The 17,482-nt window shown below is 39.2% G+C and overlaps 1 protein-coding gene across 2 annotated transcripts in view; it reads left to right on the top strand.

Moving 5' to 3' along the window:
* The window catches only part of ARMC8 (armadillo repeat containing 8), a 56,070-nt gene that overhangs the window by 15,039 nt on the left and 23,549 nt on the right, over positions 1–17,482 (top strand). Inside the window, exons 2-7 of one of the 2 annotated variants that reach the window (XM_042820523.1) lie at positions 89–160; positions 10,133–10,275; positions 10,375–10,472; positions 12,348–12,440; positions 16,089–16,148; positions 17,327–17,407. In XM_042820523.1, coding sequence (XP_042676457.1) covers positions 93–160; positions 10,133–10,275; positions 10,375–10,472; positions 12,348–12,440; positions 16,089–16,148; positions 17,327–17,407 — 543 coding nt within the window. In that variant the 5' untranslated portion in view covers positions 89–92. The remainder of the gene's footprint in view (positions 1–88; positions 161–10,132; positions 10,276–10,374; positions 10,473–12,347; positions 12,441–16,088; positions 16,149–17,326; positions 17,408–17,482) is intronic. The other variant, XM_042820524.1, reaches the window with a different exon arrangement.

Genomic DNA, 17,482 nt, shown 5'->3' with positions numbered 1-17,482 from the left:
CCTCATGGAAATAGTAAATTCTATAGATTTAAGCCCTCAGTACCTCAGCATAATTTACCAGGGTTTGTTTTTCTTTCTGGATTTACAGAGATATGAAAAATGCTGTAATTGGAAACAACAAACAAAAAGCCAACTTGATTGTTTTGGGAGCAGTTCCAAGGTATGTCCTTTGCTACTCTCCTTTTCACTGACTCACAACAGGTCTGGAATGGTGATCCTTAGATCACAGGCACCTTTTTGTTTTAATTTGATTGTAGATGACTGCATAGTTTCTTTAATATAACTGGGAGACTTGAAATGTGTGTTAATCTCATGTATTACAGCACAGGCTGTTGAGTAACGCTTTTAATTTAGAATTTCATAGGGTTCCTTAAAGTAGTTTTGGAGATTTTTTTTTTTTTAATGTTTAATCAAACATTATCAGCTTAGGAATGAAATATGTATATTTTTCAACATTGATAATATTAAAGATGGATGAAAGTGGTTGCATCTCAGTCCTGTTCTTCAGCCAATTGTCTGGTGAGTTCACAGGTTAAAGTGTGTAAGATTGTTGCAAGTATAATTTAAAATGATAAATAAACATCTGAGATAATTTGCTTCTGTTCTCCACCTGCTCCAAAGGATTTACAAGTTTTGTTCATGCTTTATTGCTGGATTACTGCTTCAGCTGTTGTTAACCTTTTCTGGACCCTGATTTTAGCAGTACACATACAACAGATAACTGCAGCTACTGGATTGCTCACTAAGGCTTTCGTTTCACACCTCTTCTCCTCCACCTTGCTTTCAGTTACAACTTGCAGCAGCAGAGGAGGAAAGCTCTGAGCCTTGCATTACTTGTGCCAGCAGTATGGGACCTACCTGTGATCCTTGCTTAAATGGCAACTTGGCCCCCAACTGTCCTGCTTGAGGCAGCTTCTTCTCACTTGGCATTTCATTTTTTTCCCGGGGAATGTCTTCATTTACAGATTAAGTTTTGTGCCAAGGCTAGCCCTCCAATTCCCTAGGAGTTAGCTGTGGGGAAACCCGCTCTCCAAAACCTGCTGGACAATCTTCAGCTCTGACTGAAACAAGTGGGTGGTGAAGAGAAGACTCCCCATGGTGTGTGAAGATCGAAGTGGGCATTGGATGGAACTTTTGCAAACTTTAAAGAATACCTTTCTTTTTTTCCCCCACAACAGACCCAAGAGATTCTTCTAACTATTATTTATTCTTTTGCTTCCAATTAAAAAAAAAAATAGAGGCTCTCTTGTAAATCTAGAATCTGCCTTTTCATAAATTGCACAGGACTTTGTGTTCTTGCTCTTATTGAGCTTCCTCTTTTTACTTGTTCTGTGCCCAATAATGAAAATACGGAAATTTTTTTCTGTTAATACCTTCTGGCTTTTCAAGTAAACTACATGGATAACCTAATGCGAAGAAAGGACTGTATTTGGGAAGTCTTAAAAGATAAATGATCGTGTCTGCTTTCACTTTAGTACAACTTATCCCCAAATGACAGGAATTCCAATGCCAAAACTTTTCTGACTGCGTTCTGAGAAGGCTGACTATCTCTGTGTTCTGAGAAGAACATAAATGGAATGGGATTTTGTGGGAGAAAGACAGTTCTTACTGGCAAAATCTGGTGGCATTATCCACCTGTGAATGCCTTTCTGAAGGCTGTAGAGTTTTCTCAAGGTCTTGCAGATAGACCTAAACAGATTACAGACCATTTATGTTGAAGAACTCCTGTTTTCTCTAACAGGGTGGTGGGAATTTGTCTTTTTTTTTTTTAATGTGCCTTTAAATTCATGGAATGATCACTGAAACTAAAAGAAGCTGAACAGGAAAATTGTAATTCCCGTTTGTAAAGTCAAACTGTATCCCAATAAGCAAAGGTGTAAGGAAGCTTTAATTCTTTGCTCTAAGGGTCCTCTGCAAAGTTAACTGTGGGTTTTCTTTTCTTGCCTAGATTGCAGTCTCCCAAGGGGAGTTGATTCTTTTCTATACTGACATGGGAATTGATAGAATTCTGCTGCTGCTGCTTTTTCCTGTGGTTCAACTTCTTGTTTACACATTTAGGGAAGCAGAGAAGAAAAAATTAGTGTTCCTTCAGCAACTTTTCGTGTGATGAGAAGAAATCATTTAAATCCAAAGAGCATCTTCACATTTCTGTCACGTAGTGCAAAAGAAAACAGTGTGTTTATGTTTTAGTACAGATCAATTTGAGGTTTGGAAAAGCCAAGGAAATATCTTTTGTTTGAAAGTGGGCCACATACCCAAGGCTTGTGTGTAAGAATAATACCTACTTGAACACATCAGACTGCTAATTCATTGGAAAGAATTGTGAAGTCCTTCAAAGATCTCTATGGAAAAAAATGCAGGGGAAGAACAGCAGAATTGCTTTACTGTTGGTCAGTGGCCACCTGTGTTCATGAGCTTACAGCTTATTGGTGTCATCTCTTAAAAAGGGAGACAGATGTACCAATTAAATGCATTCTCTTTGTACCTTTCAAAGTCACCTGTGATCATTTCCCGATTGTTTGCTCTGAAGAAGATGCTAAGAACAAAGGCTATTGAAGTTTTTGCTTGGGGTTGTCTTTGAATTTAAGTAGTTGTTCTAGGAGTTCTTTAATTGTTGTCTTTTGTAATGCGTCTCTTAAAGGAGAGCCACACTTAGCTAGGAATGCAAATATCTGCTTGACAGGATCATTTCCTGTACAGACAGGACATACTAACACTGGACTGAGTATTTGGTTCTAAATCCATCGTTAGTTACTGTAAGGTAGCACTCCTTTGTGAGCGAGGAATATGGCTTCTATGAAAGTCTTTAATTCCTTAGCTTATAACTTTGTGCTGAAATTATGCATGAAACATGTATTAATGCAGATATGTCTTGTGCTTGATTCATGTAGTCATGCGGGTTTCCTTAATTATTGGCTGCTTAGGATTAGGCACAGCAGAATTGGGCCCAATACTATCTCAAAATGGTTTTAGGCAGAAGTTATCTCAATCACCTTTCAAAGTATGCAGTGATCCATGGATCCAGTATTAAATTTTGGTGAAGAAGTAACAGAGCAGTAATGGATGAGGAGTTGCCATGTATTGGTTTGACATTACTTTTTCCTCAGTTCACGCTGGGCAGCAAACAATTTTCATGGCAATCTAAGGCCAGGTTACCAGATAAATATATCAGTTCAGCAGTAATTTGTTTGTTTTGTTTTGTTTTTTTTTCCAGGCTCTAATTAAAGTAGCAACATGAACAAGGTTTTTGCTGTTGATGTTAGAAAGGTCTGTAGAGTGGATCGTTGATCCAGTCTTGGAGCAGGGATGGTGACTGAAGGATTTGTCAAGATCCCTTGCAGTTCTGTTTCCCATCTAATTGACTGCTGACTGTGCAGAAGTTGCATGGCATTCAGATGAGCTGCAGGACCTCTGCTGGTGGAGCTGATGAGAGGTGAACCAGCTACCAGCTGGACACATCTGTTGAAATGATTCAGTTCTCTGGTATGGTACCAGCTTTCTTTCAAGATCTCAGGCACAGTGTTTGGACATGGTGTTACTCGGTCTGTCATGCCCGTTAGTTACTTCATGGACATCCTTGCCAGGGTAGAGCACAGTTGTTTGCTGATGGCTCGTTCTCTAGTTGGCTGCACTTTGTATGGCATTTTCTGTGTTACGTACCTCACTTGTTGGGAATCTGTGCCCAAACCTAGTGCTTTGTGGGCTTGGGTGAAGGAGCTTCATCCTCCCCTACCCTAGAGTGTGAAAGGGGTGGAGAAGAAGCCCTGAAGGTGCTGGTGCTCTTGTGCCTGCTTTTGTCTTCAGGACAATCAGGAGGCAGGGCCTGCCTATGTAATTATACATCTCTATGAAGAGTAACTTTCACTATGAGGGTCGTGTGTGATCGGAATGAGGTGTTCTACTAACTGTACTGTGGAGTATGTGTGAGTTAAGGCAAGCATTCATGGTCAGCAGGATTGTATTAGAGCTGGTTTTGTTTAAAAGCTTGTCAGCGTCCCTTAGAGGTGTCTTTTGTAGTACCAAAAAGGGCATTGTAAGTATGAGTTGTACTTCTAACGGCATCCTGTAAGTTGTGATTTTTGATTTGAATTTTATGTTACAGTTTTTCTTTTCTTTTTAAATCATGCAAAATTAGCTTTGTGATGTCTCATGGGAAGTGTTCCAAAGGAGCTGTGAGCACCATTTCTGTAAAACTGTTCAAAGCCTATTCTTGACATTCTTTCTGAATGAAGGCTGGGTGATGGCAAATGGAGTGGGAATATGGTTTAGCCATTTTGTGTACAACGAAGAATTCAAAAATACAGATGGAGAGACAACAAACCTTGCTTCCTGTTATGAAAAAGCGAATCACTCTGCACTGCTTTAACATGAAGTAGCAAGAGTTATTTTTACATGAAACTGATCATTAGGGTGAGAAGAAATCAAACCCAGTCCTTAAGGAAAAACGTATTTTGTATAAGGATAACTTACTGTAGACTTCACACAACTCAGTAGGTATTATGGCTTTCCAACATTGGATTTAGTGGACAATGAGAATCAACTTGGTTGGATATTAAGGTAACTTATGTGGGGAAAAAAATCATGTAATATTATTGTAAGTGAAGGTATTTAAACAAAACAAGAAGTTACAGGAGCTTTAAGCTGAAGCTTCTTCCTAAAGGAAAAACTTTTTTGCAGCTTACTTCCCCACTGCTTGCAGCATTGTAATATGTAGCCCTGTAGAAGAATATTTTCCTCTGTAATCCGTGTTAGTTGTTTGTGTTACTAAAATAATACTTCACCAGAAATGGTCTAGAGATGATAAACAGTCATTTGAATTACAGGATCTCAAGATAGAAAGTACTGTAACTTGAGCAGTTGCCCTGCTAATGGGATTCAGTGAAGTGCTGGAAGTGTTCTATCAGGTACTAACAGCTGAGTTTCACCATCTCCCTCCCAGGTTTAAGAACTCCAGAGAGTGACAACTTGTGAGTGGGGCGGAATGTCGGAGTAAATTAGCCAGCTGTATGAGGTCTGTGTTGGAGCACACTGGTGAGGTCCCAGTCACACACAGGTATCTTTCAGCCCTGTGGTGCAACACACCCATCTCAGTGAGCTTCAAAAGAAAGGAAAATCTTCCTTGCTCAGCTGCTATAGGCCCCATTTATTCAGTAGCTATGTTCTTTGAAAGTTCTCTGCTTCGTGTCTGGAGTATTGCCTGGTTATCCTGGATGAATCCCTGTCAGTTGTTCACAATAGGTCATGCTTCCAGCTGCCCTTTTTTGTGGTTTCCAGGCATAATTGTTCATGGAGCTCGTTGAAATATTCTTCTGGATGGATTTAATGTCCTATCTCATTTAGTTACAATTGCCTGGATACCTTCACTGAGGGATCGCTGGCTGAAAAGCGAGTCAACAACAGCATTCCCCTGTTTTCCTGTTTCAGAATCTCCCTTGCTTTGGGCATCTCTGAAGCTCTTGAGCTCTACAGATGGGAGTTGTGATGGTTCTGGCAGAGCCTTGTTCCAGTATCCTCCATGTTCCATGGGACATGCTGCTACTGCTGCAGCTGTTCCTAGTAAGCCTCATGCTAGCACTGGTAGCTGGAGATGAGCACCCAAATTGTAACATTCCCTTTTCTCCCCGTGTGAACATGCTATTTTTCTACCTCTTTATCTTTTTAATCTTTCTATATGGTAGCAGTATATTGCAAACATCTTTGCTGAACTTGCCCATTCCAGACGCTGGAAACAACAAACTGCTCCAGAATTATGTTTCTCATGACCGTAAAAGGATGTCATTTAAATTTGTAATTTTCAGTGTGACAAGGTGTCAGTTTGCTCTTTAAAAAATAAAAAAAGAAATTAAAAAAGGCAATAGGGAATATTATTACGAGGATCTTTAGTTCTGTGGAAAACCCAAGATGAAAGCCAAGCATGTTTCAAAGACATAGAAAAGGATGTTATTAATATTTCAAAAACTTTCTGTATGAGAAATCTGTATTTAAATGTTCATCTGTACTAATTACAAAGCTTAGTTAAGAACTTCTATTTTAAATATGCAGACCATATATTGTAGTCAGTGTGTTTCATTTTCCCTCCTTTGCATTAACATAGCTGTAACATCTGCTCTAAGCATGGGCTGTTAATGGGAAGGAAAACAGCAATTACTTCTTTTGGAAGTGAACAGCCTTCAGAATTGAGGGTGCTTTTGGATTTTGTGAAACCTCCTTCAGGAAAAAAAAGCAAACTTGAAAGTAAATGTTTCTGAACAGGGCTGATCGTTTCTGGATTCAAGGAATAGTTCATTTATCAAAGCCCTTAAAAGCCTCAGGATGTTATCAATATGACATGCATCTCAGAACATTTCTACAGGACATGGTTACTGAACATAGAAAGAAATACATTTGCATTTTTAAATTGAGATCTAGGTTTCATGCAAGCTATTTTACCACCCCCACTGCCCCCAGAAAGTTACTGACATTATCTAATTAGCAGCTAGGTGCATTTCCACCAGCTGTTACACCAGAGGAGTGCAGCTGTGTTGTAGAGTCATAGAATCACCAAGGTTGGAAAAGACCTCTGAGACCATCCAGTCCAACCAGTCTTGTTCAACGGCTTCTCGTTGTGAGAACATAATCAACAAAAAGATGGTTTTTTATATTCTTGTCTATTTTTTTTTTTTTTTTCCAATAATAAAACTGCTTCAGATGATTACAAAATGAAACATGGCATATCTCCAAGTTAGCAGTGGTCTGTGAGTGTGCAAGCTCAGGTCCTGCTCTGGAGCTGGAGGAGCTGCTGGCTTGCTGTCGTTGCCCCAGCTCTGCTATGCCTCTCCCACTGCAGTCCATAAAAACCAGCACTGCATACAGCATGCTGCAGAAACGTTTGCCTTGAGGTATGGCTGTGGGTTTGGGGAGGATGGTGTCTGTGGTTCCCGTTTCGGAAGTTGTTTTGTTTGTTTCACAGCACATTTGTTCTGTATTTGCTGAATTAAACTGAAATTAAAATGTATCTCAGTGCAGCCTGGGCTGTAAGCGAGCCAGCCGGGTCTTAGGGTTCCAACAGTGAGGAGTTCTGATGCTTGTGCACCTGAAAGAAGGAGCAAATTGAGCGAGCATCATGACAGCAGGACGAATGAAGTGCCTTAATTCTTGATAAAATTACGCTGAATCATTTTAAAAAATTGCATTTTACAATTATTTTAAAAGCTGCTTAAACCTGGAGCTGAACCATTTTGGCAACGGACTTTGCTTTTCATTCTCTCCTCCCTGTGCTGAGATGGAAGAGTATACAGCCTCTGTTGCTGATTTCTCCTCTTGGCTGTCAGTGTGTTTTCTAAATGCCCAACAATTTGAAATCACATCTTTCTGTTTGCTTTTTAAATCATACCAATAAAAGAAGTTGATGTCAAACTTGTCAGGAAATGCCCCCACAAGTTACATCATTTCCAGCACTGTGGTTACAAATAGAATGCTGATTTTGAAAACTGCTGCAACGTGTTTGCAAAGTGCATGGGTTCCACAGTGAGTTCATTCATCTGGTCTGCTCGAGGCAATTCCTGTGCAATTAAGGGTTTTTATTTTGTGATTTGAGAATATCCGAGTTAGAACAGTCAATGGGATTGCAGTGTCCATATGGGACTGTAATGTTCAAGGAAAGCCTCACATCTCTTCGGGGGTAAATTTTAGCGAAGATGATTCAGTGAATTTGTGTTTTACCAGAACAGCCTGCTGTTTGCTGTCAGTTCTTACCTGATCTAGGAGGTGAAGTACTGGTGCAAGGTTATGCTGTCTCTTTAGGATTGGAAGTGAAATGTTACAATCTCACATAACGTTACTTATGTTTTACTTCTTTTGTACTGTTTCAGTAGCAGCAATCATCTTTACCTTGAACTCAGTGCAGCTGATACATTGAAGAGGACAGTACCAGAATTGGTAGCTTTAGAATATTTCTTTGTCTTAAGGATTTCTGGGGGGCTTTTTGGTTCTTTTTCCAGAAGCCGGTCAGATAGGTACGGTTGGTTTGAGTTTGCCCAAACGATGAGTGAGGTGTGCTTTGTGGAACAACTGATAACCTCAGCCTTTTTTACGTCCTGCATTCCATCAGCACTAAAGAGATGGGGCAGATCAGCCCCACTGAGCCACCTGGGACCAGAGTGCTTCAGGAAAGGTGGCTGCCAACTGCTGCCTGTAAGACACCAGAGGGATTTTATAGAGGATAACAAGTGTGCCATAGTGAATGGATACAAATAAGAAATAGATTTATACAAGAAGTTCCTAAACATCAGGAGCAAGTAACCTTCCCAATACTACAGCAGCAACAACAGACCTGCTTGTCTTCATGCATGTTACATTTGTGGACAGAGAAGATTGCAAAAGCAGAAGTGATTCTGGAATTCTGTGCTGCTCTGAATTTGTGTCTGTTCTGTTCTCAATCTGGCTGTTTGGATCTGAAAGAATTGGAAAGGAGAGAAGGTATCTGTGCTGCTAGGCTCATTTCCATCACACATGTTCATTTTGGTGCGAAGGAAGGAACTTCATCCACCCTTTTTATGTTGTGGAGCTTTTTTCACCACTGGATCAGCTAGGTCTGACAAAGCATATGCTTGTGCTATGGGTGATGCTGGAGTACCTTGGCTTTCTGGTTAGTGTCTGACCTGTGTTTACAGCAAGGCAGATTTCCTTTTCTGGCAAATCTGCTTGTTTTTCATTCGATGAGTTGTGAGGGAGAACTGGAGGATTGCTTTGTCGTTCTCCAGGAGCTGGTTATGTGATCTGCTTCCTGGCAGAGGTGGAATTGTCCCCAATGAATGTCCAACTTCTAGCTGTGGAAGAGACCTTTGATGTCATGAAAGGACCTCTCTTCCTTTAATTCTGTCTGTAATTCTGTAATTCTGTCTGTTGGCCTTTTATTTTAAGTTACAAACTTAAGGAGCAATTTATCCCTTATGTAAATGGCAAACATGTCAGATGTGTGCTGAAAGTACTCTTCTGTGTTACTGCCCCTAATCGTCCCTTTCCTGTCCTGTGTTCCTAAATTGCATTTAGCTGCTGTGTTTCTGGCTAATTCTTTACTTGCCTTCCATTCAGGAAGGCAGCTTTGGGATTGGAGGTGGGGGGTTCTTTAGGCATCTGTTGATCTGAGTAGCTACTTCTTGCTTCTACAGCAGTGGGATTGTGCTGGCTTGTGGCCCCTCTTCTCTCGGAGGAGGCTTCAGTATATTGCAAGCTTTTAGAGAAGATCCCTTCAAATGAGACAGAACTGTGCATTGCTATCTCTGGAAAAGCAACCATGTATCTTGCGTGTACAGAGAGAATTGTATCTCTGTGTGCAAGCCATCTTGCCTGTTCCAGTTGTGCTGAGAATTGTAGAGGGAACCCTTAGTTAAATGGTTCTCAAGTTAATAAACAGTGTCAATCTTGGAGATTATCTTTTGTGCCAACGTGAGGCAGGAATCTGGTTGCTCTCTGTCTTTGCACGACTCAAATTTAAAATGAAAGTGTTTGGTGAGCTCTGCCTGTGATTCAGGTACTACCAACGTCATCTAAAAGAATAATAGAAAGACCTCCTAGGAATCTTGATTCTTTAAAGAAACTGTGGTGATTGAGACCCAAAGATGTGCGTTCTTTATGTTCATATGTGATAATTTCTTGGTGTTCAGAACTCGCATTGCTCCCAGTGCCCACAGAATTACCTTGCAACTGCAACCTGGAAGAAGTCACTGCCAAAGGCAGCAGCCATCCTGACAGTGGTAGCCACGTCCCTAGGTCAGTAGTGGCTAACAGTGGGGAGATGTATGAGGCTCCCTTTCCCACTGACGTCAAACAGCAGACTCATTTCCTTTAATTGAAATTTGGGATCCTTGGTAACCTGAAGCACATTATCCCAGTTCATCATCAGTACAGTGACATTATATTTTTAGAAGAAGCAGCGAGGTATCTTTGCACCATAGCAGCAACTAAAACCTGTGTAGGAACATACGGTGTAAAAGTACCCAACACAGAAATGCTCATCTTACTCTTTAGTTTGGATTCCGTCCTTCTGTTAATGGCCTTATCCTCTTTATACTGTAGGATTCATATTACTTTTTACCTGACTTGCCAGTTGTGTTCCATGTGAATTTTGTTCTAAAAATAATTCTGTTTGCAGGTTGCTATACTTGCTTCAGCAAGAAAGCTCCAGCACAGAACTGAGAACAGAATGTGCAGTGGTCTTGGGAAGCCTTGCAATGGGCACAGAGAATAATGTCAAATCCCTACTAGACTGCCATATTATCCCAGCCTTATTGCAAGGTACTCTTCGTTTGTTGTAAATTAATGACTAATTCTTAGTAGTTGTTTGAGTATTCGAATAAGCAAATGAAACTGAGTTAGTTTTTTCTTTATTTATAGGATTACTGTCACCAGATTTGAAGTTTATAGAAGCTTGCCTACGGTGTCTCCGTACCATATTCATCAGTCCTGTAACTCCAGAGGATCTCCTGTACACAGTAAGTTGTAAGCAGAGTATTCTGTCCTTTTAATCGTAATGCTGTTCGGTGTGTTAAACTCTGTAGAGATGAGACTGCCTAAGATTAATGGAAAATGATAAGAGTCTGTTTTAATGGGTCAAGTGTGCTAAACCACAGAGGAATTCTGGGGGTGTCAATCTGTTTTGTTTTAACTTGAGGAAGGAGACAAACGTTTTGGGGATCTGTTAGGACTACTGAAGATTTCAGCATGTTTTTCTTGTGAGCAAGGTTGGCCCATTAGATGTTTCTGGTTTCTCATGGAACTTGGCTTTGTGGCCTGTGTCCTAAAGCCAGTTACTGCAGGCTCACTTTGTTAAGGAGAATCAGGTGGATGCTTGATGATGGTTATGTCCACTAGTGCAGTACTTGAGGATTTAGTGTCTGGTATCACCCCTGAACCAAACCAACTGCTCCCAGGCCTTTTGGACTCTGCAGTTGAGAAGCAGTCAGTGTTTGTATATATGCCATATAGAAAGGCAGATCAGGTGCAACTACTTTAAACCAGTCCCTAATAATACTGCTCAGAATAGTTTGTCCTTTGCTTTTCCTATGCATATAAGCATGCAGCAAGCATGGATATATGTCTGGTGTATCTGGAAGAATTCCAGTTCCTAGTAAGTAATTTTTTCTATCAGACCCTGAAATGGCAAATGAGTCTGTGCTGTGTTGATCCCTTCCAGTTATTAAGAAACAAACAATTGAAACAGAAGTTGCTTTTGTTCTCGGTATACGTTATTTGCTCTACCTTTTTGCCTTCTGTTGTGATGAAAAAGGATGGGCAGCAAAATTTTCTGAAGTTGACCTGCTAAATTCACAGTTTGTATACGTATACATCTTGAAAATAAAGGTGAATACTGCAAAACTTTGTTAATCCCAAATGTGGATAATATTAGAAGAGTCTTCAGCATATTTATTTTGCTCATATAGAAAAGTACTGCTGGAAATTTTCCAAGTAATTAGAAAATGAAAGCTCAGAAAAAGCTCTTATAGCAATTGGGTTGTTGTTACTTTCATCACTGTAAAAGTAGCTAATGAGCACGAAGACTTTGCTCTAATTTTAACCCACTTCTTCCCCACAAAGAGTGTTGCAATTCAGCAGTTGCTCTCCTGTAGGTAGAACAGATCTGATTTACTTGTGTATGGTCAACTTATACTGTAAGTTCTTTGGACAAGAAGAATCGTTCGGTTCTTTCATCTCCTTTGTTAGGCACCCTTTATCTCCTGGAGTTAATTCAGGTTTCTGCCTTTCCAAATTAAAATGGTTGGTATTGCTTTTAATGTCGTCATCTGACCTGAGAGGTACTGGTAGAACTAAAAGACAGCTTTAAAATATTGTCATTTTGTAATTTACCATAGAGCTTACAAAGTAGATAGATGTGTTTTCATGACAGAACTTCAAGTTTAATGATTTTCTTTTGCTTGATGTACTTGGAGTTCTCTGGCATTAGTGTAACGCTGTCTAAAACCAAGGGAAATGATTAAATGATTACTCTATACTAATCAGTCAGCCAGTGCCACAGAATTCCAGATTTGCAGTCAGGGTAGGTTTTTTTCCTTCTTCCCCTTTTATTTATTTCTTGTTTGCTCATGAAGTAAAGACTCTGGAGGCAAAAGCAGAAAGTTTCATATCTAACATGCATTTGTGAGGATGTCTGAAGTATCTTCTATACTACTTCTATGGTCATGTTTTGTGTCTGCAAGTTTCAGTGGGACTGGAAACTCCAGTGGTTTATTCTGAAATACTTTCTGTTGGGAATATGGACTGAGGAATTGAGTACTCTTCTAAGTAACAAATTATTAACAAACTATGGTGAAATGGTCTTAATACCCTTTTTTTTTCTGACTTGCTTCCAGGATGCTACAGTTATCTCGCACCTCATGGCGCTGCTCAGTAGGTCTCGATATACACAAGAATACATATGTCAGATCTTCTCACACTGCTGCAAAGTAAGGAAGAGAATACATTTTCTCTGTGAGACTTGCTGTGTTTCTAGCATATAAGAAACTGTGTATGATACTTCCTGTTTTGGCAGGCACATTAGCACAATAGTGGCTCGACTGCTATTGTCCTAGATTTGCTGTCACATACAAACTATGGAAATAACTGATTTTTGAGATGTAAATATCTTTGGCTACTAAACTACATCACAGTCTAGGCAAATATCAGTCATCACTACCAACAGTGTAAGTATAGGAAAGTTTCATTTTTATTTCTCTGGAAATCTCAAGCTACATGTGAACTTCTCTTTCCAAAGGGCTTTCATCTTCTGTCACACCAGCTGTTTTAAGCCAAAAGAAGGGTTTCCAAGAAGTATTAAGATTGAGGGGAAGAATGCTCTTCTCAGTTGAGCTGTACCAGTTATAGGTTCATTCCTGTTGTATAACGCAGTTCCCCTAATATAGGAATACATCTAATTTACCAACAACAGCTCCACCTCAGACACATTCTTGTTCTCATGCTGCTGTCTTCCAGTTTTAAGACACTCTCCTTGTCTGCGTCTTTCCCTAGTTTCCCCACACAACATTTTTAAAAAGATTGTTGTTTCTTTTGGTAGTTACTGCACCTGATGGGTGTGTAGTGACTGTCTCAGTTCAGTGTAGAGAATAAAAATTATTTAGCATCTATCCTTTATAGCCACAGTTTATAACTAAAGACATTAGACTGTATTTATCTGCTGGACTGACAAATAAAACTGTTCAAAATTCTTGAATTGAGAAGTATTTACCTCCAAAAATATGTCTTGTAATTTAGAAATGAGTCTTCTGGAACTGTAAATTATTTCTTTGTTTGTCTCTACCTTGGCATGTACATTCATCCAATTCAATTTCTTCTATTATGTGAAACTGGAGACTGTAAAGTGATTTAAAAATTGAACTCAGCTGCTAATATGTATAGAAATGTTGAAAGCAAGCACAGATAAAATCCTACACTGGACTATATAAGCTCAGATCTGTAATTATTATTGAAAAACAAATTTAGTGTTTTAAGAAACCAGTGCCAAACCATTCTGCTGTGGGAAGATTTCATGTGAGGTGTTTTGGTTGTTTCTGACTTGACCTGATGGGAGCTAGGAACAAGTGAGTTGTAGCTGTCTAATGACACAGGCATCTCAAGTTTAAATAGCCCTTGAAAGTGTCCATAATAGTCAGAGTCACTTGAACAGCTGAAGGATCAGGCTGTGCTGGCACATGGGGGAAATAGCACAGGTCTGACTGTATGTGGAGGTGCAGGAGTCTGTTGATCCAGGTGGAACTTAGCAGCAGAAGCCTTGCTGGCTGAGTGCAAAGTGCTGAGTAATGTCAGGTAACTAACCCAACCTGAACACAGTTCTCATCTTTTTCCACGTAAGCAGCTTCCTTTTAACTCTGTGATCTGCTGACTTCCATCTCAAATGTATAGTTAACCAAACAGCAGCCCAGTCACATAATAAGAGGAGAATAACAAAGCTCTTACAAACTTGCTGTGCTGTTTTCAGCACCACTCCAAACAAGTCCTGCTCAGCTCAAACAAAGCTTGGACCAAATGCTTTGAAAAATGCCAAGGTTTTGAAAAGAAAAAAGTGGCATTGTAAACAGAGAAACCGAAATGCACAATAAAAGCAGAGTGGTAGGGATGAAGGATGGGGCCTATATTTGCAGAATAAATACCTTGCTGCATAGCAAAGAGAAATATTTGTAATTGAAAAAAACTGATAATTAGAAATGTTAAACTGATCAAGAGCTCATTTCTTTCTTGTTCTGGCTAATGCCACTCTTGGGCACACTCTAAAATGCCCCTTTCTTTCTTACTTTGATTAATTCTTGGATTTTCTATCTGGGAAATAAAATGAAAAATCAGTTGCTGTGTTCTGATATGATAAAATACATCTACTGCAGGGCAGCAGAATTTGCAGGGGATTTTCTGATTTATGTGGAAAGTACTTTCTTATTAAAAAGTGTTAAATACTTCTGAAAGTCTCAGTATTCAGAACATTTTAAAATGAAATTTTCATCTCCTACCCTAAAAAAAACATGACTGAGAGCCTTATGTTAGTTTTTTTCCTGGGTAAATGAGTTAGTGTAAGGTTTATAATTCAGGTTAGCTTTAGCATATTAGTATAAGTATCAATGTTTACAATTTTTTCCTTCTATTAACAGATACACACAAAATGTTGACATATTTAAACAATGTAATTAAATGATGATGTATCACAGCTCCTGTCCTCCTTGTTTCTACGTACTCTTCTCTGCTTAGATCTTGTGCTCTGTTCTCTCTTCCTGTTCAGAGAGTTGCATTTGGTTGAGCTGCTCAGTTTCCTTCTTTCTTACCTGCTCAAATTTCACTGGAAAAGCTCAGACCTGTTCTCCTCAGCTAGGAAATCCTTGATTCAGACAACAACAGCAGTATGCTAGGAACCTGCTTCAAGTTCCTGCTTGTGTTGCTTCTCACTGCATCTTTGGAGTTAAAATTGAGCAGTGGAATGTGTTGACTCTGGAGAAGAGCCATCCTAAGCCAAGGACAGTGTTGGTTTACAGGGGGAAATGATGCAGTTTTCAGCATGCATAGCTACAACTATAGTCAAAACCAAGTAAACTGAAATTGGATTGTGTTCAAAGCATGCTAAAATGCAAATCAAAACTTACTTTTAAAGGTCCTCTCTATCACAGTCGATTTGTTTCCAGAGAAAGTAGCACGAGTAGGTAAGCTTTACTATTTTAATAGTCAAATTAGATATGGTATGCATTTGGAAAGAAGCAGTTGTATAAATAGTTTGAAAAGATAAAGTTGGAAAATTATTTTTGAATGTGGTGGTACTCTGTATGAGTAATACATTCACCACTGGTTGAAAATTAAACTCTCGTGTCCCTGAGAGATCCAGGATAAAACCTGTAATCAGGGCAGTTTCCTCCTAAGCCCCTTCTGAGAATGTTTTCTTATGTGATCCTAGGCCTGGTGCTGGATCCCTGGACCAAGATACATTTGCATTTCCATATCTGCTTCTAAAATCTCATTATGGGATGAGTTGTTAGACTGTTCTATCCTACTGCTTTCTTGAAAATCAGAATTTTGATAGAAAATAATGCAAGAGAAGTTATTTGTCTCTGAAATATTGCCTCTCTCACGCACATTTGGGGAAAAAAGATCCTAGAATAGAATGGCTTGGGTTGCAAGGAACCTTCAACATCATCTAGTTCCAACTCTGCTGAAAGGGGGTTTCAGATCCCTGAAGTAGAACTGGCAACTCTGATAGGGTACCCAGAGAAAAACAAAGCCAAAAGGCCCTGCTTTTAAGCTGTTGTCTGAGATGCTTGGAATTAGAAAGGAAGGGTATACTGTAACCTGAAGATTTCACCTGTGTGTTTGAAGCTGTCTCTGTTTCAGTTATAACTCAGCCTGAGTGTGCATTGGACAAGCAGAATTGGTGTGTGCAAACACAGCACGTACATCTAATCTGTACATCAAGTTCTGCAGCTATCAACACAGAGTTTGACATCTGCATCTCACTGAAAAAATCTCTAATGCCCATGAATTGCTAGAACAATCTAGGTCAATATGATTTTTTTAACTTCTAAGTTCATTCATATTTTTCACGTATTTCAATATCTGTTCTTCAGCTTCAACACTGGCATAGCTGCGGCTTTAAATCATTGCCTCAGCCACTTCTGTGTGCCAATGTAAGTTGTTTTCCTCCTTCAACCATGCTATTTTGATTGTATTTTTGTTTTTATAGAAAGCTCTTGGTGGCAGTAGCAGCTGAAGCATCTCTTAAAGCACCAGATATGTTGCGTCTAAAAGTAATTCTCATGCTGTTTTTCTTAGAGTAAGGGATGTTCCAAAAATGTTCTTTTGAGTATAAAAAGAATCTGATTTCAGCTGAATCTCAAATGTGGAAAGGAAGTGTCACTTATGCTTACTAGGGTGTGTGGATATGCCCATACACTCAGCTGGGTTTGAACAAAAAATTGAGTGAAGATCCTTGCTTCATTTGCAGAGTAGTCAAGAAAATGTATCAAGGTGTGATTAACGGTGTGACATTCCAAAAGGTGAATCCCAATTGTGCCTGTGTTTAATGCAGTGGCCAGAGTCATGACTCTACTTCTGAAGAGATGTTTGCAAGTCTCCCAGGAGACTGCTGGGAGTTGCAGGCCTCTTGGGCATTTCTTGGTTTGTTTGATCTCATTGAGTCTCGTTATGCTACAGAATTTCTGATCCCTTCCTACTGCAGAATTCAGTATTTGTGTTTAATTCCAAATGCTTTTTAAATTGAAAGGAAAATATTGATCTATTGGCCATTGTTGACTTGGGTCTTGAAGTCAAGAAATGGGTGATGGCAGTCTAAATTTATGGCTGAGGGTGTTTGAAACTAAAATGATCTGTAGGAGGAAATTGTGAATCAGTTCCCAAAGCACTTTCACATTTTATCTGGAAACATTTTTACACTTAATTCTGTTTCTTCTGAGGTTAGAGTTGTTGAAAATGTTTAATATTACCCTTTAGAAAGACATCAGTGACTGGGGATCTTCTATGCGATTTGTGAATAAAATCAGAAGCTTTCTATTCTTTCCAATATGAAAAATAGAAACATAAGCAGTCTGTCCATGTTTCTTCCTTTATGGGAAATAATTTTATTTCCTGTTGAAGTAAAGCATGAAAATGATTATCAAAGAAGGACAAATGCTGTAAAGTAAGAATTGGGCTTCTTTCTTGTAAAAATAAGTCGATATGCCAACTGATTACAAAATCCATGCTAGGAAACCTACCTTTGAATACTAAAATAATAATAATTGAGGTAATAGTAATCTTTCACATGTTCCTTAAATAAATACATTTCGTTTTATGTTTTCCTTTGTAGGGTCCAGACCACCAGACAATCTTGTTTAACCATGGAGCAGTTCAGAATATCGCACATCTGTTAGTTTCCACCTCCTACAAAGTAAGAGATTAAAATTATCCAGTGGTTTATGTGAGTTTATGAAAGGGATCCCAATGGTCATGAGAAAAGCTATGT

This window comes from Centrocercus urophasianus, unplaced genomic scaffold (assembly GCF_019232065.1).
Source record: "Centrocercus urophasianus isolate 14NV4802_14NV808 unplaced genomic scaffold, USGS_Curo_1.0 seq_19, whole genome shotgun sequence".
NCBI classification, from domain to species: domain Eukaryota; kingdom Metazoa; phylum Chordata; class Aves; order Galliformes; family Phasianidae; genus Centrocercus; species Centrocercus urophasianus.
This window is presented reverse-complemented; position numbering and strand designations above follow the sequence as displayed.